This window comes from Bidens hawaiensis, unplaced genomic scaffold, assembly GCF_021521415.1.
Source record: "Bidens hawaiensis isolate Kalapana, Puna unplaced genomic scaffold, B.hawaiensis_p1.1 tig00419400_1, whole genome shotgun sequence".
NCBI lineage: Eukaryota > Viridiplantae > Streptophyta > Magnoliopsida > Asterales > Asteraceae > Bidens > Bidens hawaiensis.
The window spans coordinates 53,252-70,741 of NW_027504848.1; the positions used below are offsets into that span (position 1 = coordinate 53,252).

The 17,490-nt window shown below is 38.1% G+C and overlaps 2 protein-coding genes across 2 annotated transcripts; both read right to left on the reverse strand.

The window, feature by feature from the left end:
• Positions 1 to 1,268: 1,268 nt before the first annotated feature.
• LOC143608674 (protein FAR-RED ELONGATED HYPOCOTYL 3-like) lies at positions 1,269 to 15,367 on the reverse strand. Its single transcript, XM_077083643.1, has 3 exons — positions 15,105 to 15,367; positions 2,209 to 2,467; positions 1,269 to 1,337 (listed from the first exon to the last, which is right to left on the reverse strand). The coding sequence occupies exons 1-3, from the start codon at positions 15,365 to 15,367 to the stop codon at positions 1,269 to 1,271; spliced, it is 591 nt and encodes a 196-aa protein (XP_076939758.1).
• A 96-nt stretch (positions 15,368 to 15,463) lies between these two features.
• On the reverse strand, positions 15,464 to 16,048 carry LOC143608675 (protein FAR1-RELATED SEQUENCE 11-like). Its single transcript, XM_077083644.1, has 2 exons — positions 16,042 to 16,048; positions 15,464 to 15,885 (listed from the first exon to the last, which is right to left on the reverse strand). Exons 1-2 carry the CDS (start codon positions 16,046 to 16,048, stop codon positions 15,464 to 15,466), a joined length of 429 nt encoding a protein of 142 aa, XP_076939759.1.
• Between the last annotated feature and the right edge of the window lie 1,442 nt (positions 16,049 to 17,490).

The window sequence follows — 17,490 nt, forward strand, 5'->3', positions numbered from 1 at the left end:
TTTAACAAATGTTTTGTTATTCAATTACACTAACACTCAAAAACTTAAAATCACACAAAAATGTATTCATCTGATAGAACTGTGAAGAGCATTGTGAAAGCAAGGTTGGAGTTTTAGAAGCCTAAAGATGAATAGTTTCTCAACGACATTGAAGAATAAAAAAAAATATGTGTTTGAGGAAAAATCAAAAACGCTTGATGCATATAAAGAAGTCCTACTGCAACCAGAGAGTGAGTTCAAGACGAAAGTTGTTGAGTATCTGAAACAACAGTCTTCATGCTACGATTCGGTGTATAGTACTGTGGTTGACACGGTTCTACGGTGACAAAAACCGTGGAGTTCAAAGAAGTTGGGGGTGAGATTATCAAGAAGGAGTGATGGGGGTCTGAAGATGGGTCTGATGATGTCAATTTTTTCTCTTCTTTCATTTTATCTGATCTTGTAATGGTACTTTGCTATGGGATCCTTTTGCTATGGTCTGATGGTGTGTTATATGGTGTATCATAAAATAAAAAAAAAAGAACACTTTGTAAAACGCTTTTATTACGCTTGAAATTATATGCTTATCTAAAACGCTTGTGATACGCTTATCTAATTTCAGTTATTATATAACGCACATTATTCAACAATACAGTTAAACACCAAAACCAATGGCTATATCTTTCTAGCTAAATGCTCGAAATATGCTTCACTCTATCTAAATATTCATTCTAGCTAAATGCTCGAAATACTTCACTAAACATTAGTACTTGCTGCTGCAATGCTTTGCAAGTTCTACTAGTGTGGTCAGGTAGGTGATAAATCTGACACTCCCTTTAATTCTTCCCAGTCCGACTAATGGCTATCTCTTTCTTTGATTTTACTCTTTTTTGTGAGCCACGACCCTTGTTCCTTATTTCAGTAGGCACACGAATAGTAACTTCAGATGGTTGTTCAAATCCTAATACAACAGCAAATCTATCCCTTTTAGATGGGCATACTCTTTCATACCGAGTTAAGTCTGCTTTTTCAACCATCAAATTCATCTGATCCCTCACTTTTTTCAATTCATCGATATCTGCAACATAACTATTGATAAAGTATCACCGGCATATTTTATTTCACTTGGATCTTCCTTTTGTTATCATTACCAAACTCTAAGATTGGAATTGTTTTGATATTCACCGCAGCCTCTTTCTCCATTAATCATTTATATATTTTTTCGGGAATTTCTTAACTTGATACAAATACATGACATAGAAAATATACCGACACAATAAACCATATTATTAAAATCTTTTGCAAGTGTATATCACAGTAAACTCTTCACCAAATTCACCATCCTTCTTAAACAAAACCTAAAAAATAATGAAAACGCTCAGGTTAATTAAAATAATGTTAAACAATTTTAAAACTAAAAGATGTTTTAAACGCTCAAGAATCCTGGAACATACGCTTTAAAATTCCATATTTTACACCTCAAATAACCTCCTTCTTATTCAGAAGCACTAAATGGTGAAACACCACCCGCAATTTCATTCATTTCATCTTGAACATCATTAAAGATATATCTTGTAATATCCTAACTGTTTCCCTTTCAAGATAACTTCTGGTTATTAGCTCATGATACGTGTACCTACTGTCATGATCACACCGTCTGCCATTGTATCTCTGTATCTCCATACAAAAATCAAAATGGTTGAAAAACTCAACTAGTGTTAACTAAGAATTTGTAGCTTGACCAAAAAAATGGTTTTCTCTCTCTGATCCTGATGTTGTACGCATCAATCCAGACAAAGGTTCGTCTCTATAAAAAACAGGTATCTAATCAAATTTGATTTCATACATAAAAAATAAGCCATTTATACTTGTCAAGCTCAAACTCAACCATTATCGTCTACCATTTATCCTCAAATTCAGAATGACTAACTGAATCCATCCACATAATATCTCATATCTTGCGCTTAAAATCCTCATTATTACATAGATCGGCTCCCGCCTGATAACAACAATTGTTAAACGCTCAGTTAAAGCAAACACTTCAAACACTTGTAAACCGCTCATGAACTAAATATACTATGATGTTACGCTCGTGAAATGCTTATACAATAAACTCCCAATTATTATCATGTTAAAATGCTCATAACACGCACATAAATTAAACTAAATATACTAACATGTGATTGCTAAAGCAAACGGTTAAAACACTTAATTGAAACTCTATTTTACCTTTTCAGCAACCTTCTTCATAATGCGCCACATGCGTAAACTTTGCCTTGTATTTGGAAACACAAATGAAATAACTTGCTTCATAGCCGTGTATTGATCAGTAATAATAACCTTCGGTGCACTACCAATCGACTTAAGTAACTTTTCCAATAACCGTGTGTACGATTCAATAGTTTTAGAAGCTAATAATCCAGCACTGACAGTCACACTATGACAATGGTTATCAATTGCTGTGAATGGTACAAAAACCATCTTGTACCTGTACATAAAAAACTTATTGTAACACCCCGTAACCGCAGCGGGAAACGTACACGGGATGCAACAGACACATCTGATATCAACAGCATTGTTTATAAAGAAAACACCACTACATTAATTTAAACGTATTACATTGTTCTGAGTTTCATAACCATCTAAGCGTTATCACATAAGTGTTACCGATAGTACATTAACATATTTAATGCAAAATATAGATCTCTAGACTTCCATAAAATAGCACACAGCATCGAACACATATCACTCATTCCAATTTGAGTGTACCTAGAAAGCATGTAAAGAAAACGGGTCAACTACGAATAGTTGGTGAGTTTCACTAATTTAAATAAACCATAACAAATCATTATAAAAATCATAAGTAAGTGATGTAATTATACTGAGTTCACAATTGAAAACTCTATTAACCCCAAAACATAACGATTAACCTCCGGGAACTTTGTTACCCCAGAATACTTTCAAATACCCCTGGGAACTCTGTTACCCCAGAAACACATTTAATAACCTCTGGGAACTCTGTTACCCCAGAAACACATTTAATAGCCTCTGGGAACTCGGTTACCCCAGAACACTGTTTCGGGCCTTACAATATTATCAACTCAGTTAATTACCATCTTAATACATTACCGTACGATTTTTGTACAATAAACATTATATAAATACATTCGTTTCCATGCGATTAGCATGTACTTAAACACTTTGGATAGAGACATGCTTTCCGCCCCGGGAAAATATTTAAAACAGTTCAATAAAAAGGGGCTCGTGAAAACTCACCTTTCTGTGAGTCGGGACGTGATACAATGAACTGCTATAAGCCTGGATCTGTAATATGATATCTAAGTCGTTACTATATAATTCCCATAAATTAAATCCGTGTCAATCGGTACATCTGGGGACATTGTTAACCCAGTACTGTACTCGATCTGGGGACAATGTTAACCCCGTGATACTTCTAAGGACTCAGATTGTGCCATTACTTAGAGTCTGATGGTCAAAATTATCATTTTTATGTTTTCCTTGATTTGCGTGCCTAGCACGGTTATCCGTTTTTAGTTTCAAGAATGGGTTTGTTCACACCCGACCCAAAAATGGTGTTTGACTGTTATTTTAGTTAAAGTGATGAAATTAGAGCTCGGTTTGGACACCCCGTTTGGCCGCGGGGCCCGTTTCCGTCATTTAGGTGCCGGAAACAGTAAAATCGGGTAAAATTACCCAATTCATCCGAATTATTTTCGGATGATTCACTTTTACATAATTTAATTAGTTTTATGAAAATGGTCCATTTTTAGGTTTTTTTTTTTTATATACCAGTCAGCTCGCTTATGCGAACTTTGCCGGTTTACACCTTTTAAGCTTTAGAAATTTGTTTTTATGTTCTTTTTAGCACAAATAATTACTCGTTTAGTCTCGGGTCTTGAAATTTTACACAACACTTATTTTGACAGTAAGAAATTTTACAAAAATTTTTCCAGATTTAATTTTTATATTTACATTTATTTATCTATTTTTAATCATCATTAAAACACTAAATATGTCAAAAATACCAAAAAACTTTAGAAAAATCCCAAATTTTTCCGGGATGATCCCTGACATCCTCATAACTCCCTGGAATTTTTCCAGAACCCAAAACTCATTTTTCAAGCCATTTTCACAAAAACCGAGCTAGAAAGCCCTAGAACTCGTTTTACCGAAAATCCCACTTAGACTTCTCCAACTATGCTCAAATTTTGTGTGTGACTTTTATATGTTATAAAAAGCTTATCTTAAATTTTCCAGAATTTTTCATGAAGTTTAGCTATTTTTCACCATTTTTTGCCAAAACCGAGCATTAAATTCACCAAATATTCATCCTTTATCCAAAAATTACCAAATATTCACAGATCTCATATTTTCATGTGTAGATCATCTCTGTGAAATTTCATGACCCGACTCTAAGCACACTACAATCTGTCCAAAATCATAGAACCACACGAAAACCGAACTACCTTGTGTTTTCTAGCGTTAGATCGCAAAGATCTTGGTTTCTAGCCTTTGCTAGCCACTAGATACAACACTTACAAGCACAATAACACCATACCAAGCAAGTTACACCAACAATCAAACCATTTCTTTCATGGTGTCGGTTTTGATATAAAAACAAAGGTTTTAACCGTAAAAATCCGTTCTCGACTCTTTTTACTCATTTCTTGGACCAAGATCCCTTGTATAGCTTGTATACATCTCTTGATCATGCAAGAGTCGGTTTCATCTCGGGTTTTCACCCGTCTTTCACATGGAAACTCATTTTACAAGATTTCAACCGTAAAATTTCGTTCTAAACTCTTTTAACTCATTACTTGGATCAAGATCCTTTGTATAACTTGTATACATCACTTGATCATGCGAGAATCGGTTTCAACTCGGGTTTTCACCCATTTTTACATTTGAAACCTCCTTTTCTCAAGATCATGAAGTTGGAAACAAGATTCGAGCATTAAAACATGTGTTATACCTTGTAAATCTTGGTTGGAAATCAAGAACTTGGATGAATGTTGAAGGTTTGAGAGAGTTTTGAGAGTTTGGAGTGTTAGAAAAAAGAAATGAAGTGTGTATGTGTGTGTACAAGGACCGATCGGTCCAAGGTCATGTGTGGGGTGGGGCCCACACATCCATTCTAGGCCACACATTCGGATTTTCGTAATCCGGATAATGTTTTGGATAATCTGGCTCAGTTCGTTTCTCGTTTAAACTCGTAATTCGGCTTAAAACGAGCCTAAAATGGTCGTTTTTCGGGTTAAAATAAAATTTACATAAAACCGACTTAAAAACTTTAAAAACTTAAACCATGACATTTATTGACTTAAAACATCATTTTATTAATGATTACGCATCTTTTTCGGCTTGATTGATTATCTCTTGCTTGGTTTGGCGTTAAAGGTTTCGTTTAGCGTACTGACGTACCATTAAACTTACCATTCTTTTTCTGTGCTATAATTCACTTATCCCGAAGCTTTAATACTTCGTAAACATCACTAACATTATATATTTTGTCTATAATGTAACTCCTGATTCGTTCGGGTTTCAATAATCGTTCATCGATTAATCGTAATCCCGATACGACTAGTTGTTCATTCGAGTATAATTCGTACTGTGAATCTTATATACTCGTATAAACACATTATAATTCATATATTCAGTATTGAATAACACGTAAATAGTATATTCCGGCTAGGGTATACCTGAATTTGCCGGAATCGTTACATTCTCCCCCCGTTATAAAAATTTCGTCCTCGAAATTTTACGCGTCAACTACTTCCTTTTGAGGAAATAGGTGGGGGTATTTCTTCCGAAATTCGTCCTTTCGTTCCCATGTATATTCTGGTCCTCGTTGCGAGTTCCATCTAACTTTGACCAACGAGATCTTATTGTGTCTAAGTTGCTTGATCTTACCGTCCACTATTTCTATGGGCTCCTCTACGAAGTTGAGCTTATCATTTATTTGAACACCCTCTAAGGGTAACACCGATGTCTCATCCGACAGACACCGTTTCAGGTTCGACACGTGAAACACGTTGTGAACTGCACTCAGTTCATCAGGCAGTTCTAATCGGTATGCTACAGGACCGATTTTCGCAGTAATATCGAATGGTCCAATATATCTAGGGGCTAACTTCCCCGCCTTGCCAAATCTAATCACACCCTTCCACGGTGATACTTTCAAATACACTTTATCACCTTTCTCAAATGATAACGGTTTTCTACGGTTATCGGCATAACTCTTCTGCAAATCCCGCGCGGCCTTCAGATTGTTTTTAATTTCAAGAATTTTGCTGGTCGTTTCCTGGACCAGATCTGATCTAATAACCTGTGTGTCGCCCACTTCTGTCCAGCAGAGTGGCGATCGGCATTTCCGTCCATACAATGCTTCGTAAGGCGCTGCCTTTATACTGCTATGGTAACTATTATTATAGGAAAATTCAACGAGTGGGAGATGTTGATCCCAATTTCCCTTAAAATCCAGTACGCATGCACGAAGCAAATCCTCCAGTGTTTGGATGGTCCTCTCAGACTGACCGTCGGTCTGAGGGTGGTATGCTGTGCTTAAATTAATACGTGTTCCCAGCGCTTCTTGCACAGCTTGCCAAAGCTTGGAGGTGAAATGACTATCCCGATCAGAGATGATTGAGATGGGTATCCCATGACGAGACACAATTTCATTTATATAAATCTGCGCAAGTCTCTCAGTGTTATAATTATTTCTAATCGGGATAAAATGTGCCGATTTGGTTAATCGATCCACGACTACCCAAATTGCATCATGTCCTCGGGACGTCTTGGGGAGGTGTGTCACAAAATCCATCGTGATCTGCTCCCACTTCCATTCGGGAATTTCCGATTGTTGTAACATTCCCGAAGGATTCTGGTGCTCCGCCTTAACCCTCGCACACGTCGTACACTTGCCGACGTATGTGGCTATATCCTTTTTCATACCCGGCCACCAGTAGAACTCCTTCACATCCTGGTACATCTTATCCGATCCCGGATGTATGGAATATTTCGATTTATGCGCTTCGTCCATGATTAATTCACGAAGGTCATGGAGGGTCGGGATCCAAATCCGATTTTTGAAATAGAGAATTTCGTCCACGCGCTGTTCGAAATTCTTCTCGTTACCGTAAAGTCCCTCTTTTTCCAATTGTTCCTCTTTCAACGCCTCGCGTTGAGCGACTCGAATCAAATCCGAAATGTTCGACTGGACTATCATCCCCAGCGCTCGCACTCTCAATGGCTTCACCCGATCCTTCCTACTCAAGGCATCGGCTACGACGTTAGCCTTGCCGGGGTGATAACGGATGTCACAGTTATAGTCGCTTAATAATTCGACCCATCTTCGTTGTCTCATATTCAGTTCTTTCTGATCGAATATGTGTTGCAAACTTTTATGATCGGTGAAGATGGTGCACTTTGTACCGTAGAGATAATGTCTCCAGATTTTAAGTGCGAAGATAACTGCTCCCAGTTCTAAGTCATGAGTGGTGTAATTTTTCTCGTGTATTTTTAACTGTCGAGAAGCATAGGCTATGACCTTATTATTTGGAATCAACACGCATCCTAACCCTCTCCGGGATGCGTCACAATACACGACAAAACCATCGTCTCCGTCGGGGAGACTTAAGATCGGCGCTTGGCACAATTTTTGTTTTAGCGTTTGAAATGTCGTTTCCTGCTCTTCACCCCAATCATACCTTCGATCCTTTTGAGTCAGGAGGGTTAAAGGTTGGGCGATGCTGGAAAAGTTCTCTATAAATCGACGCTAGTATCCAACTAAGCCTAAGAATTGGCGGATTTCCTTTGGCGATTTAGGCGCTTGCCAACTCTTAACTGCTTCAACCTTACTTGGATCAACGTGTATTCCTTGATGGTTTATAACGTGTCCAAGGAAATGCACTTCTTGTAACCAGAAGTTTCACTTGGAGAATTTTGCAAACAACTTCTCCTGATTTAGAAGCTCTAAAATTAATCTCAAGTGTTGCTCGTGCTCTTCTTTACTTTTCGAGTAAATCAAAATATCGTCAATAAACACGATGACGAATTTATCGAGGTAGGGTTTACAGACTCGATTCATGAGATCCATGAATACTGCTGGCGCATTTGTTAGCCCGAAGGGCATCACTAAGAATTCTTAATGGCCGTAGCGAGTCCGGAATGCGGTTTTTGGGATATCCTCCTCCTGGATTCTAACCTGATGGTATCCCGATCTAAGATCTATTTTTGAGAAGTAGTTCGCACCTTGTAGTTGGTCGAACAGATCATCGATTCGGGGAAGAGGATACCTATTTTTGATTGTCAACTTGTTCAGCTCCCTGTAATCAATGCACATTCTAAGGCTTCCGTCCTTCTTTTTCACGAATAGTACCGGTGCACCCCACGGGGAATAACTAGGACGAATAAATCCTTTATCCAACAATTCTTGCAACTGATTGGATAATTCTTGCATCTCAGATGGTGCAAGTCGGTAAGGTGCCTTAGCAACAGGGCCCGCTTGAGGTAACAGATCGATTCTGAATTCGACCTGTCGGGTTGGCGGTAATCCAGGAAGTTCCTCTGGGAAAACTTGTGGAAATTCGCGTACCACGGGGATATCGTCCACCCGTTTTTCCTCAGAATCAGTGGCCGTCAGGCTCGCTAGATACGCCACACATCCCTGACATATATATTTTAACACCTTGAGGTGGGATATAAATGGTATCATGGTGCCGGATTTTTCTCCTTGCACTAATACCTCCTCGTCATCCGACACCCGGATCTTGACGATTTTCTTTTCACAGTTTATTTCTACCCTGTTACGTGCTAACCAATCCATTCCCACTATCACGTCAAAACTACCCAATTCTACCGGTAACAAGTCAATCAGAAAGGATTGTTCGTTCAGAATAAAAGGGCAATTCCAAACTATCTGATTAACTATCATGGTTTTACCGTTAGCGACTTCTACGGTGTAAGGTTCTATGGTTTCACCAATAGGAAGGTTTGCTATCGAAAGGAATCTAACGGAGACAAAACTTCTATCGGCACATGTATCAAATAATACAGAAGCGTAATGATCAGAGACGAGGAATGTACCTGTCACTACGCTGGGGTCCTGGCGTGCCTCGTTCGCCCCCATCACGAATGCTCAGCCTCGCGCCGGATTGGACGACGATGCATGACCCGCGGGTTGCCTCCCGTTTCCTCCCTGGTTCAGTTTCGGACAATGTCTTTTAAAGTGATCCGTGCTGCCGCATTCATAGCAAGCACGGCTGGTGGTCACCATTTGGTTTCCTTGCGGGTTCTGCTGTCAGGCTGGTTGGGTCTTAAATGGCTGCGCACGGATAGGTTGCGGTTGTCGGTTCAGGTTGTTCAGATTTGTCTTACAATTTGGTGCGTAGTGTCCGATCCTGCCACACCGGTGGCACACCACCTCTTTGCACATGCCACCATGGTGGTAACCACATTTCCCACACTTAGGAAACGTTCCCTTCTGCGGTTCTTGCCTTCCGCCCGAACTAGTCATGGCGTAGTTCTGGGCAGTGGGTCTAGCACGTTTACCTTGCTGCTTTTCATGGGTCCTATGGTCATGTGTACCCCGCTTTCCTCCAGCGGACTCTCCCGCCACCTTCAGTGACCCGCTCCTTACGAAATCGTACGTTACGATACCCGCTTGCGTCACCGCACCTTCATATGTCTGGTGTCCCCCAGAATTGACTATACTCCTTACTACTGGAGTTAGTCCCCAAATATAACGTTCCACCCTCTTCGACTCTGGGGTGACCAACCATGGTACCAATCGCGCCAACTCATTAAACCGGTTCGTATAACCCAAGTGGTCCGCCCCCCGCATCTCCAGATTCCACAATTCATTTTCTTATTTCTGCAATTCGTTTCTCGGGCAGAAATGTTCCAATACAAGAGCCTTGAGCTCTGTCCAGGTCATGCGGTTTGTCGTCGCCTGACCGCGAGTCTGCACTATCGTGTTCCACCATGTCAAAGCATGGTCCGTGAATGTGCAGGCAGCATACTTAACAACACAATCCTCGGGGCAGTTGCTGATATTTACCACGGATTCTATTTTCTCGATCCACTTAACCAACCCATTTGGTCCTTCAGACCCGCTAAACTCTAGAGGTTTGCACAACATAAAGTCCTTGATCGAACATCCCCTGGATGCACGAATCGGTTCAGTACGGTTCGTCTCTACCGTAGGTATAGGGCCATTACTATCAGTAACGACCACCCTAGGCGGTGCGTCATTACTCGGAATCGTGTTTTCATTCTGCGGAGGATTAGTATTTCGTTCCCCGTCATTATTGGTGGTCGTTTGATTGCTCGGAGGGGTTGGATTGGTCGAGTTGTTAATACTGGCGGCGATGCGCGATACTATATCTGGTATCGCCGCCTCCAACTGGCGAGCAATCAGACGGCTCACGTCCACTTCCGACAATTGGGCTGAACGTTTTGGTGCCATTCTACATAACATCAAGAAAATATATATAATCAATACAAATTCCAATCATAAAACACAACAAACATTCCATTCATTAATAAACGTTAGTACATATTACACAAACATCCGTTCATATTACTTTCCTGTCACTATTACATTAGATAAGTTTTCCTACATAGGGCCTATGTCGGCATCATCTCGACATAACCCGCAACGGGTCAGTGCTTGAATGATACCCAAAAGTATCTATATTGTTATGCCCCATAAGAGACCCTCCTAAGGGCCAGTGGTTGTATTATAACTAAACAAGATTCACTCCATGTTAGCATCACCACTAACTGCTTACACAGAGTATCAAAAAAAAATGGTCCCTGTCTATCCCCGACCCAAAACAACTAAACACGGTGGTAAACCAACCCCACCAACATCGCCACCAACACCACTAACACAGCCATCATAACCCGAACCCGACTCTCCATCCGGTCAAGCATCCATTGGGAGTATGAGCACTCCCTCTTCAGCTGGGCAATCGCATACTGATGATCCAGTATGCAATCACCCAAGTACATTCTCCTCTGGACTCCCACCGTCAGGGCGGCGGAGTGCTCGTTCACCTGTTCGGTGAGCGTTCGGAGCCAGGCTGCAACGTCCTGTTCCTGTCTCGGGAGACCCCACACAGGTAGAGTCGCAGGCTCGGGACGAGAGCTGGAGGACTCGCCCCTGCGAGTAGCAGGTCTGGGTGGGGGCGAGATAGGTCGGACAGGTGGAATACTGATCCGCGCCGTGAGGCGGGGTCCGAATCCAGGAGGTGCAGGAGCGACCTGTGGTGCGGGTGGGGTCGGGGATCTGGCAATCCTAGCTGGGGAGGACTGGCCGGAACTCCTAAAGCTAGCCTCGGAAGGCTCGGTGCTAGATGCTACAAGTGGGCTCCCGGAGTCCCCGGAGCTGACCTCCTCCGGGTCCTCCTCGATCGACACACTGGGGGTTCTTGACATTTTACCTGCACACAAGTTAACAAACATATAGTTCTTTCCATAATGTAAATCATAATCAAATTAATATGCACTTACTTATACAACTTGACCACATAACAATATTATCACATATTTGCACATATGTTGCCAATTTTACCTATTAAAGTCCCCCGTGACTTCCCCTGAATTCCCTCGTGCAGACAAGTCTGTTATTATGTTCCGGACCATAATAACCCACTTGTCCATCCAAGTTCATCCCGATCTCGTCACAATATATATTTAGTTGATATTCAGATCCTATAATACTTGAGCTACTGGTTATATTTTAGGTATCTTTTAAAGACATCCTAATTCTTTATAACCAATGGCTCTGATACCAAGTTCTGTAACACCCCGTAACCGCAACGGAAACGTACACGGGATGCAACAGACACATCTGATATCAACAGCATTGTTTATAAAGAAAACACCACTACATTAATTTAAACGTATTACATTGTTCTGAGTTTCTTAACCATCTAAGCGTTATCACATAAGTGTTACCGATAGTACATTAACATATTTAATACAAAATATAGATCTCCAGACTTCCATAAAATAGCACACAGCATCGAACACATATCACTCATTCCAATTTGAGTGTACCTAGAAAGCATGTAAAGAAAACGGGTCAACTACGAATAGTTCGTGAGTTTCACTAATTTAAATAAACCATAACAAATCATTATAAAAATCATAAGTAAGTGATGTAATTATACTGAGTTCACAATTGAAAACTCTATTAACCCCAAAACATAACGATTAACCTCCGGGAACTTTGTTACCCCAGAATACTTTCAAATACCCCTGGGAACTCTGTTACCCCAGAAACACATTTAATAACCTCTGGGAACTCTGTTACCCCAGAAACACATTTAATAGCCTCTGGGAACTCGGTTACCCCAGAACACTGTTTCGGGCCTTACAATATTATCAACTAAGTTAATTACCATCTTAATACATTACCGTACGATTTTCGTACAATAAACATTATATAAATACATTCGTTTCCATGCGATTAGCATGTACTTAAACACTTTGGATAGAGACATGTTTTCCGCCCCGGGAAAATATTTAAAACAGTTCAATAAAAAGGGGCTCGTGAAAACTCACCTTTCTGTGAGTCGGGACGTGATACAATGAACTGCTATAAGCCTGGATCTGTAATATGATATCTAAGTCGTTACTATATAATTCCCATAAATTCGTGTCAATCGGTACATCTGGGGACATTGTTAACCCAGTACTGTACTCGATCTGGGGACAATGTTAACCCCGTGATACTTCTAAGGACTCAGATTGTGCCATTACTTAGAGTCTGACGGTCAAAATTATCATTTTTATGTTTTCCTTGATTTGCGTGCCTAGCACGGTTATCCGTTTTTAGTTTCAAGAATGGGTTTGTTCACACCCGACCCAAAAATGGTGTTTGACTGTTATTTTAGTTAAAGTGATGAAATTAGAGCTCGGTTTGGACACCCCGTTTGGCCGCAGGGCCCGTTTCCGTCATTTAGGTGCCGGAAACAGTAAAATCGGGTAAAATTACCCAAATCATCCGAATTATTTTCGGATGATTCACTTTTACTTAATTTACTTAGTTTTAGGAAAATGGTCCATTTTTAGGGTTTTTTTTTTATATACCTGTCAGCTCGCTTATGCGAACTTTGCCGGTTTACACGTTTTAAGCTTTAGAAATTTGTTTTTATGTTCTTTTTAGCACAAATAATTACTCGTTTAGTCTCGGGTCTTGAAATTTTACACAACACTTATTTTGACAGTAAGAAATTTTACAAAAATTTTTCCAGATTTAATTTTTATATTTACATTTATTTATCTATTTTTAATCATCATTAAAACACTAAATATGTCAAAAATACCAAAAAACTTTAGAAAAATCCCAAATTTTTCCGAGATGATCCCTGCCATCCTCATAACTCCCTGGAATTTTTCCAGAACCCAAAACTCATTTTTCAAGCCATTTTCACAAAAACCGAGCTAGAAAGCCCAAGAACTCGTTTTACCGAAAATCCCACTTAGTCTTCTCCAACTATGCTCAAATTTTGTGTGTGACTTTTATATGTTATAAAAAGCTTATCTTTAATTTTCCAGAATTTTTCATGAAGTTTAGCTATTTTTCACCATTTTTGGCCAAAACCGAGCATTAAATTCACCAAATATTCATCCTTTATCCAAAATTTACCAAAAATTCACAGATCTCATATTTTCATGTGTAGATCATCTTTGTGAAATTTCATGACCCGACTCTAAGCACACTACAATCTGTCCAAAATCATAGAACCACACGAAAACCGAACTACCTTGTGTTTTCTAGCGTTAGATCGCAAAGATCTTGGTTTCTAGCCTTTGCTAGCCACTAGATACAACACTTACAAGCACAATAACACCATACCAAGCAAGTTACACCAACAATCAAACCATTTCTTTCATGGTGTCGGTTTTGATATAAAAACAAAGGTTTTAACCGTAAAAATCCGTTCTCGACTCTTTTTACTCATTTCTTGGACCAAGATCCCTTGTATAGCTTGTATACATCTCTTGATCATGCAAGAGTCGGTTTCATCTCGGGTTTTCACCCGTCTTTCACATGGAAACTCATTTTACAAGATTTCAACCGTAAAATTTCGTTCTAAACTCTTTTAACTCATTACTTGGATCAAGATCCTTTGTATAACTTGTATACATCACTTGATCATGCGAGAATCGGTTTCAACTCGGGTTTTCACCCATTTTTACATTTGAAACCTCCTTTTCTCAAGATCATGAAGTTGGAAACAAGATTCGAGCATTAAAACATGTGTTATACCTTGTAAATCTTGGTTGGAAATCAAGAACTTGGATGAATGTTGAAGGTTTGAGAGAGTTTTGAGAGTTTGGAGTGTTAGAAAAAAGAAATGAAGTGTGTATGTGTGTGTACAAGGACCGATCGGTCCAAGGTCATGTGTGGGGTGGGGCCCACACATCCATTCTAGGCCACACATTCGGATTTTCGTAATCCGGATAATGTTTTGGATAATCTGGCTCAGTTCGTTTCTCGTTTAAACTCGTAATTCGGCTTAAAACGAGCCTAAAATGGTCGTTTTTTGGGTTAAAATAAAATTTACATAAAACCGACTTAAAAACTTTAAAAACTTAAACCATGACATTTATTGACTTAAAATATCATTTTATTAATGATTACGCATCTTTTTCGGCTTGATTGATTATCTTTTGCTTGGTTTGGCGTTAAAGGTTTCGTTTAGCGTACTGACGTACCATTAAACTTACCATTCTTTTTCTGTGCTATAATTCACTTATCCCGAAGCTTTAATACTTCGTAAACATCACTAACATTATATATTTTGTCTATAATGTAACTCCTGATTCGTTCGGGTTTCAATAATCGTTCATCGATTAATCGTAATCCCGATACGACTAGTTGTTCATTCGAGTATAATTCGTACTGTGAATCTTATATACTCGTATAAACACATTATAATTCATATATTCAGTATTGAATAACACGTAAATAGTATATTCCGGCTAGGGTATACCTGAATTTGCCGGAATCGTTACACTTATTTATACGTACAAAGCATAAAACGTAATACAAAACTTTTATATTGCAAATGTATGGATCAATAACTTACTTGTTAGTCTTAAATGTAGCATCAAAAGATATAATATCCCCAAATGCAAGATAATTACTCTTTGAAATCTCATCAGCCCAAAAAACACGAATTAACTCACCATTGTCATTCACGTCATATTCAAATGAATAATCAGATGAAAGTGTTTTCTTCGCACATAATCTCTGAACAATCATCTTAGCATCATACTCTCCAATGAAACAATTCTTACAATCATCTTTAGTTGCACCCACTTTTTCAAAACCACCATACTGTGTTCTCATAACATTGAACGCTTTAACATGTCCCAAGTTCAAATTAGACGACTCATAAATAGTTCCCTCTTGGACATGTGTTAACTTCCTTGCTGATCGAACAAACTACATATCACAATCTGCTACCATATTATGATTATGGCCTTCAACAATATCATGAACTTCGAAAATTACACCGTCCATAGATTTTAACTGAAGTTGTGCTTTACAACCACATCTAATTGTATGCCTTTTCCACCTTTTATAATATAGCTTGTTTGATTCATTATAACCACTTTTGGAATCATAACTTTTGGCTGCCTTGTGACCTTCTTTACAACATGTAAAATACTTGGTCTTTAGTATGCCATCATGCATGTACGATCCACCTTTCCGAACACCAAATACAGCCTTCTTTGCATAATCAGAATAAAAGTCATATGCTTGATCTGATGACGAAAACATCATTCCTTTAATAGGTTTGTAACAAGAAGCAACTTCGGGAATAATTTCATTTCCTTTATCTTCAACTAAAATACTTGTGTCATCTGCAAAAATTAAAATAAATACACATGTTAGACGCTAATGAAACGCTCATACAAATAGTATCATATTAACTACGTTCGTAAAACACTCTTACAAACCTTATATTACTATCATGTTAACTACGCTCGTAAAATGCTCAATTACTATATTTCACTTACTATCCATGTTAAAAAGCTCATAAAATGAATATCAACCTCAACACTAGCGTGTTACGCTCACAAAACGCTCATATTATAAGCTTCAAAAGCTTTCTTGTTAATACACTCGTAATAGCTCATATTCTAAACTTCAAAAGCTATTATGTTATCATGCTCGTAAATATGATCATATTCTAAACTTCAAAAGCTATCATGTGCACACACTAGTAATACGCTTGCAATCACATGATAATACATTATCATGTGATTGTTATATACGTTTCTAAACGCTCAAAAAATCTAAAATCATAGAACACTAACATGTAGAAGCATATTCGATTAAACCATACTATACAACTAATGTCAATTATTTCAAACACAGCAAAAACTTACATTCACGATCGTCTTCCATTTCAAAACCCTAGATCAAAAATCGGTTCAAAATTGGTTCGTAAACTCAATTGGTTTGATTTTGGTCAAAAAATGGTTTGTAAAAAAGAAATTGATTTTGATTAAGCTATAAATCAGGACATGCGTAACCGTTAATACGCAAATTACTTAATTTAGATTACGTATCAGAAGACAATCGTACACTTCTCGCTGAAAATAAACGGAATCTTCTCAACTGAATGCAACTGAATCGAATGTTGAAATCGACGCTCCCAATTGTCGCGTACGTTTTTTACGATAAGATATTATTGTATTCCATCTTCTCTCTCTCTCTCTCTCTCTCTCTCTCTCTATATATATATATATATATATATATATATATATATGGTTAGGATAAAATAAAAACTCACTTAATTTTTGAAAACTCTAGGAAAACACTCACAACCATATGTTTTTAATTAAAGTTTGATTTTTGTGTTCACAATTAAAGTTAATAAAAAATGTAAAAGTAAAATTAACATTTCTCTCTCTTGAAAAAAAATGTTTTAAAGTAAAAAAATAGGAAAGAACTTTTTTTATTCGATGTTTTGTATAAAATGTAACAACATATTTTACATACGTAAAAAAACGATGTTACATAGGGTTTTCACGGGATTTCTCAACTCAAATAGGTTTCATTCTATATATATATATATATATAATAAGAAGTGGAGTGTCTAAAAAGTGTAAGAAGTAATTTGGTGCGTTAGATTTAGTGATCAAATGGTCTAGATGGAAAGTGTATTTTGTAGGTTGTGTGTTTTATTTTAATACGTGTTTTATAACACTCTAGGGGCATAATCGTCCAGAGTGTTATATTATATTTGGAAATATTATCAATATATAATTAAAATTTTATAATCCAAATTTGAAACACAACATCAAAAACAGCACAAGATATATAACAATGTGTTTTAAATTAAAATAATCAAAGTTCAAAACAAATCACCATATTTTAATCCAAATTTAAAACACAACACCAAAAACAAAAACACACTGGCTTGAACATCGCAACCAACATTAATGAAAAAGATATATATT